The sequence below is a fragment of the Anas acuta genome, chromosome 1 (assembly GCF_963932015.1).
Source record: "Anas acuta chromosome 1, bAnaAcu1.1, whole genome shotgun sequence".
In the NCBI taxonomy this organism is placed as follows: Eukaryota; Metazoa; Chordata; class Aves; order Anseriformes; family Anatidae; genus Anas; species Anas acuta.
In genome coordinates this window covers 81033412-81055257 of record NC_088979.1, presented here as the reverse complement: position 1 = coordinate 81055257, position 21846 = coordinate 81033412, and the positions used below count along the sequence as shown (strand labels likewise).

At 44.7% G+C, this 21846-nt stretch overlaps 1 protein-coding gene across 1 annotated transcript in view; it reads right to left on the bottom strand.

The window, feature by feature from the left end:
• Positions 1 to 20965, bottom strand: part of ABCG1 (ATP binding cassette subfamily G member 1) — a 54799-nt gene extending 33834 nt beyond the window's left edge. The window contains exons 1-2 of the mRNA XM_068684826.1: positions 20778 to 20965; positions 17699 to 17942 (exon numbers count right to left, since the gene is read on the bottom strand). Coding sequence (XP_068540927.1) covers positions 17699 to 17942; positions 20778 to 20819 — 286 coding nt within the window. The 5' untranslated portion in view covers positions 20820 to 20965. The remainder of the gene's footprint in view (positions 1 to 17698; positions 17943 to 20777) is intronic.
• Between the last annotated feature and the right edge of the window lie 881 nt (positions 20966 to 21846).

Genomic DNA, 21846 nt, shown 5'->3' with positions numbered 1-21846 from the left:
AAATGTACAAACTAAAACTATTTGAAGTTTTGAAAAAAAAGGCTAATTAATTCACAATTTCAGGACATGCTAAGATGAGGCACCAAAATCATTTGGCATTTTGGAAACCCTGTGTTTTTTTCTAAATCATCTACAGAATGATTGATAAAGCAAGCCAGAAAGCAAAGACTCACTACAAAAAAAGCGTGATTTCCATTCAAGTTTCCATTTTCTTATCCTGAGGCAAACAGAAAATTCAGTCTTGAGTTGGTTGGTTTTTTTTTTACAAGTCTGTAACATCATTCCAGCGGCCAGTGGGACACGCTGACACAAGGGTGAATCAAGTCTAAGTCCTTGAGTCAGATCAAGAACTCCAGTTTGGATCTCTTACATTTTCAAGTGTCCCGGTCATTGGAGAGACTAGATTTTCTCTCTTCTTCTTCCTAACTACGAAGTCCTGGACCTGACAAATCTCCACAAAAATCCAGTCACAAAAAAATATGATGAAGAAACAACGTATTTCTACTCAGATGCACTACCATTTTCCAACAAAAAGAAGCTATTGACAATTTCCTGCTGGATTTTCATAGGAGATCCTCTGTATTTAGAGTCCATTTACTTATTTTGGTATTAGTTTGCTTCCCAGTAACACTTGTAACTACTTTTGACACTTTTTGTCCTTCTTCACAATGAGGTTCTTCGACTGTTTAATGAAAAGTCAAGAGATAAGCTAAGAACAGGCTTAGGCTGATCCAACTGGTCTATTAAGACAGGAAAAATTTGGTAGTGAAAGCAATTGGTTCATCCACAAATTGTAACCCCTTCAAAAGAAATCTAACACCCATGTTAATGACCTGAAGATCTATGTGCATCACTAGGAAGAGAGGCTCACATAAGCTGGTCTTCTCACAACCATCTCGCAGATGTCCCTGTAAACCATATTCCAAAATGCAACTGTTTTTTCCAAAGTCAAGACATGCTTCCATTTTTTTCTGACCACCAACTAAACCGACAACATCATTTCAGAAAAATGCCAGTTGGATACATTACCTGAAAATGAAAATTGACTTGTCTCTTGGGATTTGTTTTTTCTCTTACTGTGTGATTTTTGTATAACTGTCTATCTATACTTAATATACTTCTGTAAGTCATGTATCTGTGCCACTTGTTAACACCTGCACAATTAGAAAAAAAGAAATGTATTAAGAGCCCATCCTGCTTACATGGTTGTCCTCGCTCCTAGTGACACTTTAAATGAAACTGTAACGATAACACAGTTAGAAAAATATCCATGTCACCTCAAAACACACGCTTTGATCCTAAAAACCACATCTTCTCACCGGACTCAGTTGCTACCAAACGTTTAACGAAGCTCCACAAAAACCAACAGAGCAGCACAGGCTCATGCTAGCTGAGTAGCTGGCACAAGGCTGAGGGATTGAAAGTGGGGATTCATAACAACCTAGACACACGGCAATATTTCAGTATTCAAAGATCAGAAGGTGGAAAGCTTCCCTGGAAGAAATACTGATGTATCAGGAACTCCAAGTCTCAGGGTGGGATTTATCTTAGCCAGTTGCAAACATCCACAATGTAAATAAACTCTTGCACGTGAGCCATTCCAGTGCTGATAACACGCCAGTCTTTTGGCTATCGCTGAACAGTGCTTGCAGAGCATTAAGGCTTTCTGTTTTTTTTCTCCTTTTCCCTCTCTGCCCCCCGCAGCCATGAAGCTGGGGATGCACAAGAAGCTGGGCCCCAGCCAGGCCAGCTGACCAAAGGCAGCTCCCGCACCATATGGCACTGTGCTCAGCAAGAAAAGCTCGGGGAGAGGAGGAGGAAGGGGGGGATGCTTGGGGTTATGGCGTTTGTCACCCCAAGTATCTGTTCTGTGTGCTGCTTTACTGGAAATGGCTGAACATCTGCGTGCCGATGGGAAGTAGCGAAGAAACCTCTTATTTTGCTTTGCTTCACTTATTAAACTGCTTTCATCACCATCCTTACATTTTCAGGTTCTGCTTTTCTGATTCTCTCCCCCATCCCACTGGGGGGCAGTGAGGGACCGGCTGCGTGGGGCTTAGCTGCTGGCCGGGGTCATCCCACCCCAGCTGCTCCTCCTCGCCAGGGTGGAGAAAGAGTCTCCCATTGGGGTCACTGAGGATGAGATGAGCACTAACCTCAGCTCCACTGACTGCCAGGGAAATCTCTTCGGTCTCTACAGAGTGCTGAGGTTGATGTCTAACTCGGACACGGACTTGCATGTGGTAGAAACCTACATTTTCTCAGATGAATCTGTCAGGCATGTCTCTTGCCGCTGCGAGGTGCCTAAGGGAAAATGCTGTCTGCTGTCTCTTAAGCGTAACTGCTCGTGTAATTTCTGTCTTAAAAAATATCTGATATACTGAAGTATAATTCAAAACCTCATGTGAGATGAACAGCTCCATTACACACCAGGATGGAGCAGCTGCGGTTTACCTGGCTAGAGGCATTCCTTCCGCAGGTAACACACTCAGTGCCAAGCTGGAGGTGCACAAATCCGTTTTTTTCTGGGCACATTTTTCTTAGTGTATGTGACAGCACAAGGGAGAGTAATGACAGCTGTAGCCTGAGTGCAAATGGAAAAAGAAGTACACCTCCAATACTGTCGGTGTTCATTTCACAGCGCTGGGTAACTGCTTTTGATCGCCGTGTGAACGCGGTGAAGGCACCACCTGTGATTTCTTTGTCTTTCTGCCACCAGGTGAGATCCCACCACCCCGGCAGGGGCTGCGACATTCGGGTAATGGCACAAGCACTGAGCATTGTTCTGCCATCAGATCACAACAGTTTCAAAATGCTAGCACTTTTTTTTTTTTTTTAAATCTCTCTATGTGCATGTTAAAACTGAGTCACCACTCCACCTCCCGTGAAGACCCGAGTGAAACCCAACAAACTCCTTTTAAGCACTGCTGTATGCCCCTAACAGTTGACTTTCCACTTTGCCATTTGTAATATTTGCAAGAGTTCAGTATTTTACAGTCTTTGTTATGGTCATCACAATAGCCTCTACATGCGTTGGCCAGCTTCATGGTCCCATGTTCTCAGTGAACCGACATCGAATATGAAGATCCTGTAGGTAGGACAAAGTCTCCTTTACTCTGTTCTTCTCTTTCACACTTTCCACTTGAGATAAATTGTCCCAATTTATCATCAGTTTACAAAGAAAGGGTTTGCTGTACAGTATGGTTTCCTGCAGGACTCCAAAGCACTGCTTTAAGAGCCTTAGAAGTCAAGAAAGTGAAGCTCATGCTAGGCTTAATTTCACATAGGGTGGTAAGTTCGAAACTTAATCAAACCTACAGGTTTGGCATTATCCACAAAAATCCTACTGTCTGTTACATCGGAAGAATCCCTGGGGAAACTGCACAAGAGCAGTCTCATGCTCTTCTAGAGGGACGACTGCTGTATTAAGAAACCAGAAAGTCATTCTGGAACTGTTGAAGAACGAAAACCCCATGCATGAATGCCACCATATATAAACCCCAAGAATCGTACCTATAAATCATGTGGCTAGAGCCCCAGCTGGAGTTTCTCCATATGTCTGAACTATCTTGGCCTTTTTCTGCAGTAAGGTACAGCAGCTGCTGGATGGCAGAGTCCTTGATGAGGTGAAGGACCTCTTCTGGCAACTGGGAAGAGCTCCCTGCTCTTTCCCATTCCCTCTCCATACAGCTTATCTGCGCTACGGCTCCAACTCCCTGCTGAAGGCTACCTGTGCCAACAACAACGTAGCAGGGGATATTCAAAACCAGCAGATGATCTTTTCAGGGCCTGACCCGCTGAGCTCTAATGGAGCTGTTCTGTCCCTGAAGCAGCAACCCACAGACAACAAAGACAAGGGTCCCCTGTGGGGATCGTCCACGAGTCAGTGATTCGAGGGGAAGAAGTCTCTTTAAAGGCAATGCACAAGGAGAAGATGCAATTGCCTTTGGGGAGGTTTACATCTGTCACTTTTTCCATCTTGCAAATCCACAAAGAAAATGGTGTAGGTGGACGGCTGAAGATTGCTCTTCTCAAAGGCTTCCTCCTGAAATGGGTGCCTACGCTCTAATACTGACTAAGCTGCAGGGCTTTGCTTCTGATCTAATTAGATAATGATACTGCGATACAAAAGGAGAGGTTAATCTTGACTCCATCTTCAATCTCCTTTCCTTGTGTACAATTGTAAACATCCTGGAAGCACTGGGAGTCACTTCTGCCTATGTGTTTAAGTATCAGCACTGGCACAAATATGGGAAATTAGGAGATCTGGAAAAGAGGGAAGAGGAGAGAGAAGCTTTTAAAATGCAATGGGCAATTCACACAGATCTTGAGGAGTATTAGTGCCAGTGTGGCTAGCAAAAAAGACAACGAGAATAACAGGGGCTGACCACAACCAGACAACGTCCTCAGTTGATGTTCTCCCTTCCCTCCTACATCAGAGGTGCTCACAGAAGGCAAACGTAGCCACAGGGGAACACAGACACCCACTGGGTGCATAGAGATATTTCTGGAAAGTGCCCTCCACTTGCAGATCTCAGGTGCTCACCCTCGTGCTGTTATTTGCCCTCCCTAGGGTAGTCAAGGGACATTTCCAGCCCCCAAGAAAATCAGTCAGTAGCTCACCTCTACTCCATTCCCATTCCTTGCACCGCTCTATCTTTTGCAAACTAAAAAAGCACATTGCCATTAGTTTACATGAAAGCCTAACATTTTCCTTCTGTACCCCAAAATGCAGGCTTCTTCCAGCTTTCTGTCACCAGCAAACCAGCAGCCAAACAGACAGGAGTAGAACCCATTTATCTGACACACAAGCATACTCTCTGTTACACCTAGCAAGAAAGGGAGCTGCAATAATGCTTGAATTAATAAAAAGGGAAATTCAGATAATGATGCTGGCAGTTGTAAACAGGAACAATTGCCCAAACGTGTCTGAATTGGACCTACCATTGATAAACACAAGGGCTCCAACCCATTCTTCCTTATAACTTCTAAGGAAAGCAAGAACAAACAAAGCACAAGCAATCTGATTACGGCAGAAATTACCGAGAGCAGAAAATTACTCAACTTATGTAATGCAATAAGCCCCTATTGAAAAGCATCAGCAAAATGCTGTCTTTTATTTATACCATTCTTTAAACCAGTGGCATTCAGGTGGATAAAACAGCTTCCATTTTACAGTCAGTTTTCCTGCTATTTTAGCTTATTATGCTGTTAATCCAGTAGCAAGAGACTCAAGCCACTTCTAAGCAACCAATATTCTCTTGCTTTTCATTAAAAAGCATCAGGTTCTTACTGTATTTCTATAATTATTTCACCTTGTCAGGAAAAGGAGGAGGAATATATACCTCAATAAAAATATTACCTTCAAAGTATCTGTTATAGTGATACACAGCCAGATTTTGTACATAAATAAATACACCTGACGGAGTGTATGGGCGTATGTGCATATAGATATCTAAAATATACATGTGCACATACGCATTTATGTTTACACATATCCATGTAAATATATTAGATCACCTGTGTATCTACAATACATTGAACATATTAACAGATCATACATATAAAAATAAAGACAAGGCACATACAATATGCTCACAGATTACTAACATGAACATGTAGAAATCTGGGGAAGAAGCCATACATGACCCTTTGCACGCTGAAAGGGGGCTGTTCTGATCTTCTGAGACGTGCCCACATTGGATGATGGAGATATTTGTGGTGCTGGTTATCTGGACAGGAGCTGGGCCACGAGACAGGACCAGTTTTCTCAGGTTAACACTGTGGGTGATGGGAGGGAGTAGGATATAGATGGGCTTTGCTTTGTTACGCTGGTAGTCAGAAGTCCTGCTTGCTAGACTTTCAGCACTGGCATTTGACATGAACTGTGTTAGCTTCTGCCTCTTCTAGAAAGCAGTTTTAGCACTGAACCACATTAACGAGTGGAAAAAGTGCTTTTCAGATAGTAGGTCATATTCTTCCTTCATCAAGCGTTATTAATTTCAGTTAATTTATAACAGGGACGAATTCGGTCCAGAATGATCTACTGTAAGACAACACCCTTGGCAGACTACCCATATCTATTCTTCAGGTTATCCAATATGCCACTGCTGAGATTTTAAGATTCATTTGGCCAGGTACTTCTCAGGTAGTGCTCCTTGAGTGTCTGAGCTGAACATGTGTCACTTTTTGTCCCAGCCCACTTGGCTTGATGAAGTTTGTTTTCCTTACTTAACACTTGTCAATGAGACTCAAACACAGTGTTAAAATACCACAGCTATGCTCGCTATGGGAAGGCTTACTTTATTTTTGTTTGTTTGTTTTCATGGCTCATACACAAGGTATTTAGAGAATACATGACTCAGGAGGCTGGGATCACAGAATCATAAAGGTTGGAAAAGACCTCCAAGATCAATCGGTGCAATAAATAATAAAGATGGTAAAGAGTAAATATGATAAGTAGTATTACTCACGTTATGGAGTTTCATGTTTCTTGGACTGTCCCCAGGTGTCTTACTACCAGTGGAGAAGACACAGTCATTGTCTACAAACACCGAGTCTTACAGTGATCCCAAGGTTCATGGACTTGGGACTACTTCAGGCAATACGTTTTTCCTTGAGATTTACATCATCATTCTCCCAGGCAAGAAATCAAATAGTCAACTTTCTTTGCGAATGTCTGTCAAGGTCCTCTGGCTATTTTTAATACAGCAACTCACACACATTGTTATAACTCAGCCTTAAAGACAGCAGACCCTGATTTATTATAATCGCAAATGGCAGCACCTCTATTGCCTGCTGGCAGTTACTCAACTTTCCTGATGCTTTCACACGGGAGGGTAAAAATGTTCAGGTGTGAGTCCTAATTCAATGACGATTTAAATCACAAGGAAACTTTCCCTGGAATTAGAGGAGCTACTGGCTAAGCAGATGCCATTTATGTTTAAATAGAAGGCTTAGCAAAATCAAATCAGCCAAGCAAGTCTAAAAATTGTCTTTGCTCAGCTATGTGATAAAAGGTCAGGCACACCAAAAACAAAAAGCCAGGCTGAGAGCACCAGCAGAGGTATCAGCCCCACCAACCTACTCTGTGCAAACACAGCCCCTGAATCAGCCGCTTTTAAGGCTCTTGAAGGAAAAGGACAGGACCACAGACCCTGGTGGAAAACCCACCAGGGTGCATCAATGGGGAAACTCTCGCCCTGGAGAGGAGCAGGACTTACTGTGCCATGCAGGGGGAAAAGGAGTGGGGACTTGTGCAAAACCAGCTGCAGGATGGAATACCTGCCTTGCTAATTAATACCTAATTACCAGCTGGACCTGCAAACAGAGAGCCGAGGCTGCCACTGGACTGGGGCAGGAGGAATCCCTTTGGGTCCCGAAGCCCCACAAAATCTGTCTACAGCTAAAACTGTTTTGTTTTACAGCCATCAAAATTAGAAATTCTTGCAAATTTCTTGCAAAGACCTTGCACTTCTGATCGCAAACCCAATCTGACCCAACTGGTTTTCAGCAAGGTCTCCCATCCAGCATCCGTATGCTTAGTATTTATTTCCTGTCAAATTCCTTCTTTTCGGAAAATTCTCCTTCAAATGATTCTACAAGGCTCAGGGTCGAAACCAAGACCCAAACGAGCAACTTTTCATGGGCAGCTGTGCTCAGAGGCATTCCTCAGCATTTTTGCTTGTCCTTCCATCATATGACATTCACGTTTTAGTGGAGAAGGAAGCTCACTCCCACATGGCCAGCCACAGGTTTCAGTTTTATGGGCCTCAGATTGTTATTTTACACAGTCAGGTCTTGACTGTCAGATTCAGTAAGCTGGCTGAACTTAGTGGCATTTTGACCCGGGTAAAAAATCTGTCCTCCCTCCAAAAGTTAAGTATTTACCTTCAATCCCCGTCCTTTTAATCGTGTGCTTATTTACCCATTCTAGCCTTGTAATGCTGGTGCTACTAGAGTGTTTAATTTCCAAAGCACTTGAGATAGTGACTGGATCATGACTAAAGAAATTATACCAGCCATGCTCTGTTGGTGCGGCCTCATCCACTTGAGCACTTCACTAAGCACAAAACATATGCAAAAGGGCAGAATTCACCCTGCTGATTAATGAGAGTATTAAAACCTTCTGATTTTTTCTCTGTGTTTTTTTTTTTTTTTTTTTTTGTATTGACTAGCTGCATCACTTCATTTGAAATTCCTTTCTTCTCCTGCCCCGCATGAAAGCCAGCTCTCTGAAGATCAGCATGAGGCAGAGCAGAGGTCTCACTCTCATCTACGCAGGAACCTGACCATGGCACGTTCCATTTTCTCCTCTCTGCTGCAGCAGATGTACTGCAATTATAAACAACATTTGTTATTATTCTAAACATGCAAAGCAGGAAGAAACGCGATTCTTACACAGAAGATGTAGGCTGCAGATACTAGATGAGAGGCAGATGGTAAATTGTCTTGTAAAGCCAAGGTCTCTGCCATTTATTTTTCTTTGGAACAGATAAGGGATGAATGATGAACCAACAAACAAGTGGTTAACTCGGTCTGACTGTTATGCAATTCCGCGTCCTTCTTTCTGTTAACAACTCGGACTACTTCATCCCTAGCCTCTCTGAAGAGAATTAAGTCTTCAGATTGCATCTGTTTCTTCCACCAAAATCAAAAAAGTCTAAATGAGCTGGGAATGAGAATACAAGCCTAACAGCGGCAAGAGAGCCCAATCAGGAAACGTAGTTAAAAAGGTTTCTGCAGGATGACTGAAGACATATTGCAGTTTAAGTCTCCAGCCATACAATTTCCTAGAAGGAATTATTCTGCCCTTGTTCAACAGGCACTTACACAACACTAGGCTTTCTGTATTTTATACTACCCCCTACGTTCTCCATCAAATATTCATTCTCCAATCTTCTTTTCTAGGAGAGGAAGTATCCAAAGGCCAAATTAACCTCAAACGTCTGTACTAAAGAACACAACTCACAAGGGAGTCATTTTCAAATATCTGTATCATCACCGATGGGATATTTCAGCAGGCCTCCTGATAGTGTACTTAAGGAACAAATGAAATACATAAGATTCAAATCTACTCAGATTCAAATACTTACTGGAAACAACTGAAGTTCCTTGCCTTACTATCTATGCGCTGTGATCTTTTCCATCATATTTAAACTATTGTTTTGGGGACGAACAAGTTAAAGAATTGCTTGAAAGGGGCAGTAATTCTTCCATACAGATTTGATTAAACTGTACCTTCCTTTCATGTCTTTGAAAGTTGGTGAAGAAGTGACTACATCTGGAGGGATTTGAGGACCCTTAGTCTTTCAGTTTCCTAATTAACACAGGCATTTATATCAAGAAGATGTTACTAAAAGATAAACTTTCCACATGGTACAGCTCAAGCCAGGGCTGGTGTTTTTGCTGTTCTCCATAGTGGTGATGTTAAACAGAAATTGCTGGCTTCTAGGTTCAGAGCCTAGCTGGCACAGCAGGCAGGCAATCTGAACCCCTAACATCCCCGCTTGTCACTGCCCCAATGCTTTTAACAAACAAAAAGAGAGAACTTGTGCAGAAGCCTCTGACCCAAGATTTGGTTACGTAAATTGCACGTGATGTCCTTTGGAAGTAATGTCTTGAAAGAAAGGCCATTTTGCCATCTTACATGGATGTCACGGAAAGTTTCAGTGAGGTCTTTTACTGAAGTTGTTAAATAAATGAACCTGACAAGAAGGTAGATGGACGGCTCTCAAATAAACGAGAAAGCAGGTGAAGCAAGAGGAGACACCAGAATAGGAGACAGTGGTCAGTCTGTGGGGAAAGTTTCCCCCTGAGTCTCAGGGAATTTTTATCAGGCTATGCATTTACTCCTAAACGATTTGGAAAAGCAGGCAAACAGCAAGGTGCATACACACTAAAAGTGTGCACAGGGTCAGAGAGCAAGTGAATGATTTTACAAAAGAAAATCCCACGAACGGCTGGTAAACAAACCTGGTTCTGGAAACCTGAGCTGCAAGTTGCAGGGACGTGGGGCACACTGCATGCCCGCCTCTTCTCACACCATGCACCAAGCATTTACCTCTGCCTGCTGTCAGGGAATGGACACTGGGCCAGGTGGGCATCCTCTGACTTTGTACAACAGCAAACCGACCCAAACTCCCATGTTATTTTTGCCAAAAAGTGTTAGACACACATCCTTACGTACCTCAGGAGGGTGAAAGCCACAGAGGTCTGCAGGGTAAGGCATGGCCTTTTTGGCTACTGCACGAAGTTCTGCCTGAAGGACACTTTGAGACCGAACGCCCACCCTTCAATCTGCAGTGCTTTCATTCCTGTGTGCTAGCCCATTCTGCTGGGATTCTCCTTGCAAATATTTTGGAGCAAGTCTTGAGATGTTAATTCTCATAGTAAGAGCAAACATCTTTTCCTCAAAGAGGACAAAAGTTGCCATCAGTTTTGCAGGTATGGCTATGAATTACACTGCAGCAGGGCATACCCACTCAGGGTCTGCTACATTTTTCAGTGGTATCATGTTCCCTGAGCTCTGCCCTCCCCAAACCAGCCAGTTTACACTGAAGAACAATGCTACAGGGAAGTGTGAAGGAATTAGTTTCTTAGAGAATAGAGCTGAACTCTGAGATCTCAAATCCCTTGAGAACAAAAGATTTGGTACTTACGCCTTGGTACGCATGTAAGTTTAGACCCCATGGGCTTCCAGAGGGTACTTTCCAAAACGACATGTAAATACAGAAGTGAAAATGGCCTCGTGTACATGTAGTGCTTAGGGATATAGTTTAGTGGTGGACTTGATGATCTTTGAGGTCTTTTCCAATGATGTTACGATTCTCTGGTTACCCACGTGGCACAGCTACACACCACCTCTGAAGACAGTATGTGCAATCAGTACCTCCTCAACACCTCGAGCACGAGATGACTGCGTACGGGCAGAGGACAGCAAAGCACTTCATCAAATCCCACTCGGCGTACAGAAGGTCGCAGTGGGGAGCTGTCAGGGTGCGTTACAGCCAGCCCCCAACACATGCTCACGGTGAGATGGAAACGGTGGAGACGGCAGCTCAGCCTCCCAACAGCTCATCGCCACTGCCATCACCCCTTCCCTGGGATATTATTCCCAAAATGTTTTAACTGGTCCCTCTCTGAACCTTCCTTCCTCGGCCACAAGTCCTCAATCTTGTTGGCATTGTTTTACCAACAATATGGCAAAGGGAAAGAAGAGAAATATGTTCCACTCACACAAAAGCTCAGCGACCACGGCTCCCTGAGTCAATCTCAGACACATTTCCAAAAAAAAAAAAAAAAAAAAAAGCTCTGCATACAAAAAAAAAATAATCCCACAGTAATAACAACGGGCTCCGTATGAAGGAAAATAAGCAATTCTCTGTTTCAGCAGAACTACTGCTACAGGAATGTCATTCTCGGCTGGGAAACTGACAGTCAGACAAAGGGGCTGAGCAGCATTTGTCCCTAGCAGCCTCTATTTTATACAACCCATGCAGAGGATGCTAGGAGTTGTTATTTATCTCTCAATAAAGCACTGTGAACCGTTCCAGTGACAGTGACTTCTTAGGTTATTTTTACTGTCTTGACACAGCTTAAGAGGTAAGAGAGAAGCTGTATGGGTTTTCCAAGGTTGAAGCACGAATTTAGAAATCTTGTGAGAAGTCACGTTTTGTTGTCATTAGTCCCTCTAACGTTTTAAGTGACTGAAAAAGAAGCCACAAAACGCTCGGTTGAGGAGCTTTTACTAGTACTGCAGCTCGTTTCAACCAGCTTAACTTGTTTACTCCTCCTGGCAGGCAGCTCTGAATTTGCACACCCTCTGCTCTCCGGGCTGAGACCACACTCCCGGGCGAAACCCGCGGCAAACAACGCGACCCATCTGTCGGCGAGGAGCGAGAACTCCCTCTCCGGTGGCGGGCTCTTTATTTATTTAATTCCGGGGGGCTCTTTCCTGCTCATCTATTTCTCCTCTCCTCTTAGCAACAGCTCGCGGAGCAGCCAACCACAACCAGGGCCGGCTCGCCGGCGCGGAGCATCGCCGCCGCGGGTTACTGCAGTGCACTGACCGCCAGTAACCGCCAGCCAGCCCTCTACCGCAGTGCACCTGCTGGGGATGAGGACAGGCTTTTTCCGACTCCTCTGGCAAGGATTAGCAAATAATTTAGGGCAAATCCCACCCCCCACCCCCCTCACCTCCCGCCGACCCCCTTTTCCTTTTCCGTTCGGGGCTTCGGGGTGAGGAGTGACGGGAAAGATGCAGCAACGTAAAAAACAGACAGCTAAAAAATAAAAATAAAGGGAATGGGGGCTGTCCCAGCACACATACCAGAAACAAGGAATTCGTAACAGAGCAGCAAAAGCCAGCCTGCTCAAACCCGTGTTGAGGGCTCGACAGGGGGCTATGTTTCCACCTCGTTCAGAGATCAGCATTCACACAGCACGCAGACCTCTGGGCTGCTCTGATGACACCGCCTCGGGCGGTGATGGATGCTTCCAGCCCTTTACGAATACCAAGCAACCTGCCAAATATTCCCTATTTCCCCCTCAGACACTATGGGGCCATCCAAAGTGAACAGTCCTAGTCCTGCATCCCCCTCCTTTACGCCGTCAGACCTCGCCTGCACGTTTCACGCGCTGAATCCTCACGTTACGAACCCAAAATCTCCTAAGAAAAGACAGGACCTCTACGACCCCTCGCCTTCCCCGGGGGCCTGAGCTCTTACAGCAAACCCCACATAACATTTGGGCGTTTTCTGCTGAGCCTGAACTTCTGCGTGGCCGCTAATCCTCCCGGTAAGAAGAGCAGGGCCCCTTCCCCCAGAGGTTACTCCAGATCAAATCCGACCGCCACTTCCATCCCCAGGCGGCACGGGTGAGTCACTGCAGCCCTCAAAATAACAATGGAGAAATCTCCAACTACACTCTTGCCTAATTAACCACGAATACTGTCAAGCGCTAGGAAAAAAAAAAAAAAAAATCAGTCCCCAAATTGTGGCGGAGTTTTAAAAGGCAATTTATTAGTGTTTTCATCCCAGATGCACTCGTTAGGTGGGAGCGGTATTTCCCTGGGATCCTACCTCACGGCAGACACCTGGAAACAAAAGGATAAACGTCCTTGGTGGTGTGTGTACACAGAACCAAACTAAATGAAGGGAAAGAGTTATATCAAGACAGAAGACCCCAAAGTACTTTTTGAGACTTCCTCGTATTTGGGACCATCCATAATTTCACTCCTCCATCAGTCACTCTATTCAGATCTCTTTATGGTGCTTATAAAACAACAACAGCAAAAAGCTAAGGCACAGACTTCTACAAAACCCCCTGGTATAGTTTTCAGGCAGTCCTAGCTTTAAAACCTACACATTACTTTTTTTTTTTTTTTATAAACTGCTAAACCCAATGCATGTTCCTGTTGTTTGCATTTTAAATGACATTTTCAATGTCATTTGAAGATACAGCTCTAGCAGACAGTTCGCAAGCCATGATAAGAGCCACTTTCAGTCTCTTTTTCAACCCTCAGATAAATGGCTGTGTGATAAGGCAGTGAAATCTTGGCCAAGGTTTGTTCTGAAGCTCTGTGGATGTTGCTTTTCCTCAATTAAGGAGCCCACACTTGATCTAACAGAGGACTCTCCTGTTCTCTCTCTTCCCCTGGCTGAGTCAGCTGGCTCCCTCATCCAGCTTCTCCAGAAAGGAGAAGGCATAGTTTGTTTCTGTGCTGAATTTTCCTTTTTTTTTTTTTTTTTCTGGCTTTGCCAGTTCATCTTAACCTTGACACGCTGTCTACCTGCTCCTGCAGTCCTGGAGGTTTCTTAAGAAAATCTTGCGTCCTGCTGACCTGCACGAGACTTCTGGCACATGCTGGAACACAGACTGGAATCAAACACTGAAATGCATTTTTACCAATCTCTTTCCTTCAAAACTGAAGAAAAAGTTTGTTCTGCCAGCTGAGTAATTCCCTAAAAGCTTTATGAAGGAAATGCCAAAGTTACGTGAGACCTTCTGAAAAATTTCACTTCTGTAACCTCTTCCAAATTCCCTTATTGATAAGGAGTCCTGCTGACCTGACCGGGTCAGACAGAGTTTCTTTGATCAAGGCCTCATCTGCCAGGTTCACTCCTGTTAATACCACTGACTTCAAGAGGAATTACACCACGAATGAATCAGACCCAGAGTCATACAAATCCTCACTATGAATTTGATAAAAACTCCATTTGATAAAAAGAGCGGACCAGGCTTGATGGTAGCAAGCAGCACTTCTCAGATAATTCTGAGAATGAAACGCCCTTCCTTGTTTTTACAGAGATTTAATACTTAAAAGTTAAATGATATTTAATAGATAAATTAGGTGTGTTAAGGCTGAGACACAAATCAATGAAAAATTCTAATTTGAAGTCTACTATGGCTAATTTAGCTTATTTGTTGTTGACAAGCAATTCAAGCTTACCTTCTTTGTGCTGCTAATAAAAAGTAAATGATGTTACAAACCATGAGTTTCACTGTCTGAACAATGCAGCAAAGTACAGAACACAATGGCAGCATTACTAATTATTCCTCCTTTTGTTAATTTAGAGCCTAACCTTAACATTACTTTACAATAACATCCTCACTGAAGGGAGTACGTTTTTCTGTTGTTGCTTTTTAGTTCAATTCCTCTCTAGCACACTGGCACAAATTGTCTTCACAAGGAAACTATATTTCTCCCTTTGTGATCCAACACTACCTAAAAGGTTTTAACTAATTCATTACAGCTGTGGGGAAAGATGTAGGAATAGCAGAATTTTTCCAGCTCCATTTCAGAATAGAAACACCCTTAGGCACATTTTCAGAACAGCATCCCTTACCCCTTATTGCCATGAACAGCACCAAAGAACAGAATGAACTGAGACACATCTTCCTTTTTTTTTTTTCCATCTTGCACATGCAAATTTACTGTGTTGTTGTTTTTTTTTTTTTTCTTAATTAGTTGGATTGCCAATACTGGACTTTGTACCTTCAGGAGCATGTTCGCTGCTACTCATAAAAAAAAAAAAAAAAAAAAAAAAAAGAATTTAAACATTTGACTTCACAGCAATGAGAAAGACTTTTAGTGCAGGGAAGCCCCAAGAAGTATAGAGCTAAATCAGCCACCTCTGGTTAGAGGTAAAATATGACCTTTTGCCTGAACATACACAGATTAAAACCCATTGCAAAGTCCCAGTTTCCCATTGGAGGAGAAACCAGTAAGAGGCGTTCAGAATAGTTCTACATGTAGTGTGTTTATCTACAAGCCTACTCATTTTAAACAGAGATAACCAAAATTACACACAAACAGTTCTATTCACACAACTGCTAAAATGATTCAAGGCATCTAATATTTTGGTCCCAACCTTCCTTTGGGACTACTTAGGCAGTTTGGTATTCAGTTTTGTTTCTCTACTGGAAAATCTTCTCTACTAAAACCTATGTATCAGGGTCAACCTCTGGAGAGGGAACATGGCTGGGAGGGGAGTTTGTTTCTGGTAGGTTTCTATAGGCTGAATCATAAAAGCATTGCTTGGAAGGGACCTCTGGAGGTGCCCTAATCTAGCCTGCTGCTCAAAGCAAGATGATCACCACCAATAACTCAGGCCAGCTGTGGTTGTGCCAAGTCCACTCTTCTAAACCCCGCAGCAAGGAGAAACCACACCACCAGGGTGACCTGTCCCAGCGCTGCACCACTCTCCTGGTAAAAAGCTGTTTTCCACTGTAAGCCGCCCAAACTGCAGCACGTGGCCACTGACCCTTGTTATGTATCAGCTGGCTCTACCACCAGGAGTTTGGCTGCAGTGTCTTCAGAGCTGCCCTTTGTGTAGTTGTAAGCCACTGCGAGGCCGTCTCCTCTTGCAAATCCGAGTGTAGTGGGTTTCTGATCTGGAACCCTTTCATCATTTTTGGCCAGTGAGAAACAGACCAGTTAAAACACTCAAATTGTCAAGTCCAACATGAGACACTTCAGCATAGTTCTATTTCTTGGGGGAAAAAAAAAAAAAAAAAGACTTCAAAATTTGAGTTTACTCCAGAAAGACGAAAAATAATTTTGTACAAAAGTCATTGCCAAACTGAGTTGTTCTCCTCTGGACAGCAGATCTAGATGCAATCTTACTAAATAGTTTAAAGAAGGCAGGTGTGTACACATATAGTTTTGATGTTAAAAAAAAATTAAAGCCACAAGACTGCACATCCTTCAACAAATGATTAACTGCATGCATAGGCTGTCCTGATATGGCAGCAGTTGCACGGCCACAGCTCAGTGTTTTTCATACCACACATTTCTAGACTATTCAAGCCTCGGTGTTATGATAATGACAACATTTCCAGACAGCAGCAATGTACTTTGCGAAACAATTTCAAGTGGAACCTTTAAGCCAGCGGATTTATAGATTCAAAGCAAGTCCAGGTATCAAATATGGCTCAGCCAGCATGTTGGCAGGGTCTTATCTCTTAAAAATAACTAAAGCACACAGCCGTACCAATTTACACTACTAAGAGAGAATTCCTCCAGAAAGAGCAATTATGTCATTTAGCACACAAAATTCTCCTCAAGATTTCAGTATTTTCTTTTGGACTTCCTTCTTTTTGCTAGCACGAATTTACTGCATGACCTATTTTTTCTTTCAGAGAGACAACTAGTCACACAAAGACACACAAGAAATTCTCCAGAAAACACATGGCTACACAATGCAAATGAAAGTATAAAAAGAATGAATACAAAGCAGATGAAAAAGGGCAGAGCCATGTTACACCCACCTTTCGGAACTGGAATAGACCAAGAGTATATAAGGAACAGAGCTGAATATGCCCTCCTAACTCCCATCAATAAATCAGCACCAGAAGCAATGTTTCAGAGCTATAAGTGAGATTGTATTGTGAAAATAAAGTGGTAATGTTTGACTTCCCTTGACACGCATCCAATATCCACATCATTTTGGTGGGCCCTGTGTTGCAGGCTGTGAACAGTTTGTTGTGTATTAGCAAAGTGACTAGCAAAAAAGCACGTTGGTCCTTGACTAAATCTCAGGATTTAGACCTAGCAATAGGCAGTCATTTCATCAGTTAAAAGAAATGGTAAACTTAAAGACACCCATCTGAGAAAACCAAGAGACACGGATGTGCTGACATGCCAATAGCCCACAGCACTGACTTTAAAACACAGCATTTTAAGAGAATAACTATCTTGGTTTCAAATGCCTTCTGAAATTCGGAGATGCTTGCTGTTCTGCAAGGGTACTGAAAAAAAACAGCCATTTGACAAAACAACGTATTGTAAAAGTTAAAAAAAGCATACCCTTTTCCCCGACCCCTATCTTTAAACTACTGCATGCTCAACCTGTCCTCCCCCAGCACTCAAACAACAAATTGTAAACACGCAGGATCACAGGACACATACTTGGCAGCACAGGAGCACTGTATGTGCTTCAGATACTTCAGAATTGGGAGGCAAAAATAAACAGTTGTACAAATTACTGCATCTACAGTTTCTTGGAGCGCAAGCGTCAGGCTCCTGGGAAGTTCCCAGCTGTCTGCTTGGGGGACTCTCCACGTTCCTCAGAACGAAGTGGTGTCTGCTTCCAGAGCAGGGACAAATCCTGCACCTAGCCTTTCAATTAGCCCCGGGGCAGCTTCTTTATACTCTTTTCAGCTATAAGGTGTTAAAGCATTACATTTTCCTCACCTTTCTTCCTCCACCATGGCCCTTCTTGGATGGAATATGAGAGTTCTTTAAATTCAATGTTTACAGCTGGTCTGCGTGGCAGGTAGGAGAAACGATGAGCTTCTGTCAGAGTATTGTCCACCTTTTTTAAGTGTCCATTCATCAGTCGAACGTCTTGGTTATCTGTGCCATTGGAGACCACCTCATCCACCGAAACGCACACTGACTTCGGCTCGGCCATCGTGCAGGCAGAACTGCTGGCGTTCTAGAGGGAAAAAGTTGGAGAAAGGACAAAGTTCACAGACTTCCCCTTAGGAACACATTTCAAAACCTTCTGCATGAGAAGAGTTATTATATAAAATAAAATCCAAGCACAGAATCCAGCACAGAAATGTGTTGAAAGGTGAAAGAGGGAAAAGTAATCTTTTGTTTGTTCTGCCAGTGTCTTGATAGGAGAGGTAAAAGAGCTTGTCACACACAAAGAGCAGTTCCTTTCGCACCACTTTCCTCTCAGTGGGTATATACAGCACATCAGTATCTAACTTCAGAACAGAATGGCTCTTGCACCAGAATAATACAGCAGAAGAATACAATTTCTAAGTACAGTCACGGTGTATTCAGTTCCTCATTCCCTCCAAGAATTAGGCTCTAGTTGCCCTGATTCCAGGGCTTGTATTAGGACAGAGCTGAAGGGGGAAGGGAGCTAGCTGAACAATTGTTTACGCAGACATGTCAAAAGACAGCCTCTCAAAAAGTCCAAGAGCTCTTACGCCTTTAGATCAGAAGATACTTCTGTAAATGTGAAATCGCACAAGTTACACTTCTGCAAATTTTGAAATGTACTGTTTTCTGCTTTATCTGCTCCGGCAGCAATAGTTCTGGAGACTGAGACCTGCAGCAGTACAACTTCTCTCCTAGAGGTTTGTTAGGAAAGCACAGCGATTTCCATCCAAAATCCTTCCTTGCTATTCCCTAATGGAAATCTTATCAGCTACATAAACATACTAAACCCTGCTCAGTACAGCACTGCTGACACTGCAAGGTCAATGCTCTCTGCTCACAGCCATGCCTCCTACCATGCTTTGCCCAGTGTAGTGCCCAGTGCAATTCCACTTGGCTTTTTTTGGATGGAGGCTCTTTCCCCTCCTCTCCTGACTGTGACAGCAGCTTGCTGTCTGCCTTTCCCTTCTTTTTTATTTACGCACACAAAATCTGAACTTTTTCGATCCCTTTTACCTGCACGGGCACTTTGGACCAGTATTGACAGGATATGTTCAAGGCCTAAATGAAAACAACCGTGAATCTTCTTCAGCTAAACAGAATTTTGAAGAGTTCGGAGGACATCCTTTGTCATCTGTTGTTTGGAGTATGCCATAAGCAACGCCTAACATCTGTACAGTTGTCTATAATAAAATCTTATATTTTTAATGCAGATCTGCATCAGAAACTAATTCTGTAGGTAACATATGCCAGGCTTTCCATCCTGTCACCCGTATCCAACAACCTACATGTCTCCAAAAGATACCCACTGAAAAGCAGATCTGCTGCACTGCTTTCCAAGGCACCAGCGTTGAACACTCTCAAATAAGGAGCTGTAGGTCGTGACACTGTTTCTCCCTACTCACTCTCCAGTGCAACTAAGTCACACTGCCTCCAAAATCATCCTCTGTCATGGGGAGTGGTCTCCCTATGTATGTGCTTTTCAGGCCAGTTACTTCTGATGAAAAACCCTAAAATACAGTCCTTCAAAACCACTGGTTACCAAGCGTCTTCCAGTTCTTCCTGCACAAGCACGTAGCTCTGGATGTGAAAATCTGCTCTGCTTGCCACATTTTCTCAAGCAAGAGATTTTAACCATGCTCTCAAGTTGCTCAGAGGTCAAGTATCCAGTAACACTTACTCCCAATTTCTTAAACAGATGACTGTAATAGCACGTAATTTGAACATAACAAGCGTAATGTGAAACACCTTAGACCTGAACAGTTAAGGAACGGGGACCTCCTTCTTCCCTTAAAAAATTAACATAAGGTGATTTGATAATGTTCCTGAATGTTTTCAAGGCTTACTTTGACACTCTCAAAGTCATTGGTTCACAGAAACTACCGAGCAGCTTCACGTGCCAGAGGGAATATCCGAAAACTAGCAATGAGCAGGCCACCATCGCTACTCAAGGGACAGTCGGGGTTTCTCCAATTTAGATGGTTTCAAAAAGAAACATCCTCTGGACAAGCTCCTTGCAGTACGACTTAATCAGCCACGAGTAGGAGGCCAGAGACTTTTGTTCCTGGGACATAAGCAAAGCATTTCAGTCACCCGTCGGACTGAAACGCCTCTCCTCAGCAGACCGTGACACAGCCCTGGGTCAGACGCCAGCCTCACCAGGGTCCCCTCACTGGGGTGAGGATGTCCCCTGCCACCTGGGATGACCGAAATGCCACTGTGCTGTGGGGTCTTTGCTTGAAATTCCCCACCAGGTGGGCAGTTCTGGTGGCTGGTACAGCCGCCAGCCTGTATAAAGTGGCACCAGAGAGCGCCTGAGGGATTTCACGGATCTACGAGCACAAGCCGTGTGCTCCTCCACTGATGTATGCGTGCAGCCGTGTCTTTCGCACCGGTGTCCACCTCAAACACACCTATGAGGCTTACACCTCGGCCGATTTCACACAGTTTCATTCCCCGGCTTGCCGTGAGGGGCTGAACTGCCTGCTGCTGTTTACCCCACACCGCGATGCTCCCTCACGCCCTGCGCCCTTTCCCCCAAGCAACTTCCCCGCGCCATCCCTTCCTCCTCCCGCAGCCTGCCTGCCTTTCACCCAAGCTTTTTTACGCCAGAAACAGAGGTTACGGTCCCCCCTGGTAAATCCGTTTCCAGAAAGCACCGGCGGCGGGGCAGGGAGCGTGCTGCCACAACCCCCTAATCCCAGCAGCAGCTCAAGCCGGGAGGTTACTGCCGGTCAAGCACCGCCACCGGGCACCGGGAAGCATCACCGGGCACCCCCGGGCACCCCCAGCCGCCCACCCTGCCCTCACGGAGCCCCACGGACCCCTCCTTTCCCCCCTCGTCCCGGCCGCGAAGGAAGGGCGAGCAGGGCGCCCTTACCAGAGCGGTGCCCAGGGAGAAAGCCGCCATCAGGCATGCCATGTGCCCCGCTGCTGCTGCTGCTGTTGCTGCTGCTGGCGGCGGCTCCCGCTCCGCCAGCACCGTGCCGAGCCCTCGGGTGTCGCCTCCCCGGCCGGCTCGGCGGCGGAGAGGATGGAGGGAGGGAGGGAAGGACGGAGGGAGGGCGGCTCCGCCGAGATGGGGGCCGCCCCGCCGCGTTGAACGCGGCCCCGCCCGCCGCCATCGCGCTGAGGGGATGGGGGAGCGGGGCGGCCGCCATGTGGCGGGGCAGGGGTGGCGCTGCCGTGGGCAAGGTGGCTTGCTCGTGAGCTCCCGGAGGGACCGGGGATGACAAAAATCTCCTCTCTCGGCCCTAGGACTTCTGTGTGATTTGTAAACTGAGCAAGCTGTTTGGGTGCAGGCTCTGAGAAAACAGAAGGTTGTCACCAAGTTTTCTTCTCTCATCGTTTTCTCCTCAAGTCTAAGACCTACCTTGCAGCAACGGTGGGGCCAGAACAACGTATCACAGAACCATCTAGGTTGGAAGAGACCTCCAAGATCACCTCGTCCAACCTCTGACCTAACACTAACAAGTCCTCCACTAAACCATACCTCTAAGCTCTACATCTAAATGTCTTTTAAAGACTTCCAGGGATGGTGACTCAACCACTTCCCTAGGCAGCTTATTCCAGTGCCTAACAAGCCTTTCAGTAAATAAGTTCTTCCTAATATCCAACCTAAACTTCCCCTGGCACAACTTTAGCCCATTCCCCCTCGTCCTGTCACCAGGCACGTGGGAGAATAGACCAACCCCACCTCGCTACAGCCTCCTTTAAGGTACTCGTAGAGTGCGATAAGGTTGTCCCTGAGCCTTCTCTTGCCCATTAAGTGCAATGGATGCTGTTAAGAGTTGCATTGGCACTCCTGCGATGAGTATAGATCCATAGCTAGATTTCAAGTCAGTTTAATTAGCCTCGCTACCCAGCGGCAGGAAGCTCTGCCCAGGCACTTCACCATGCCAAGAAGCTGAATGCTGAAACATCAACCAACCTTCTCCAGTTCTCCAGGG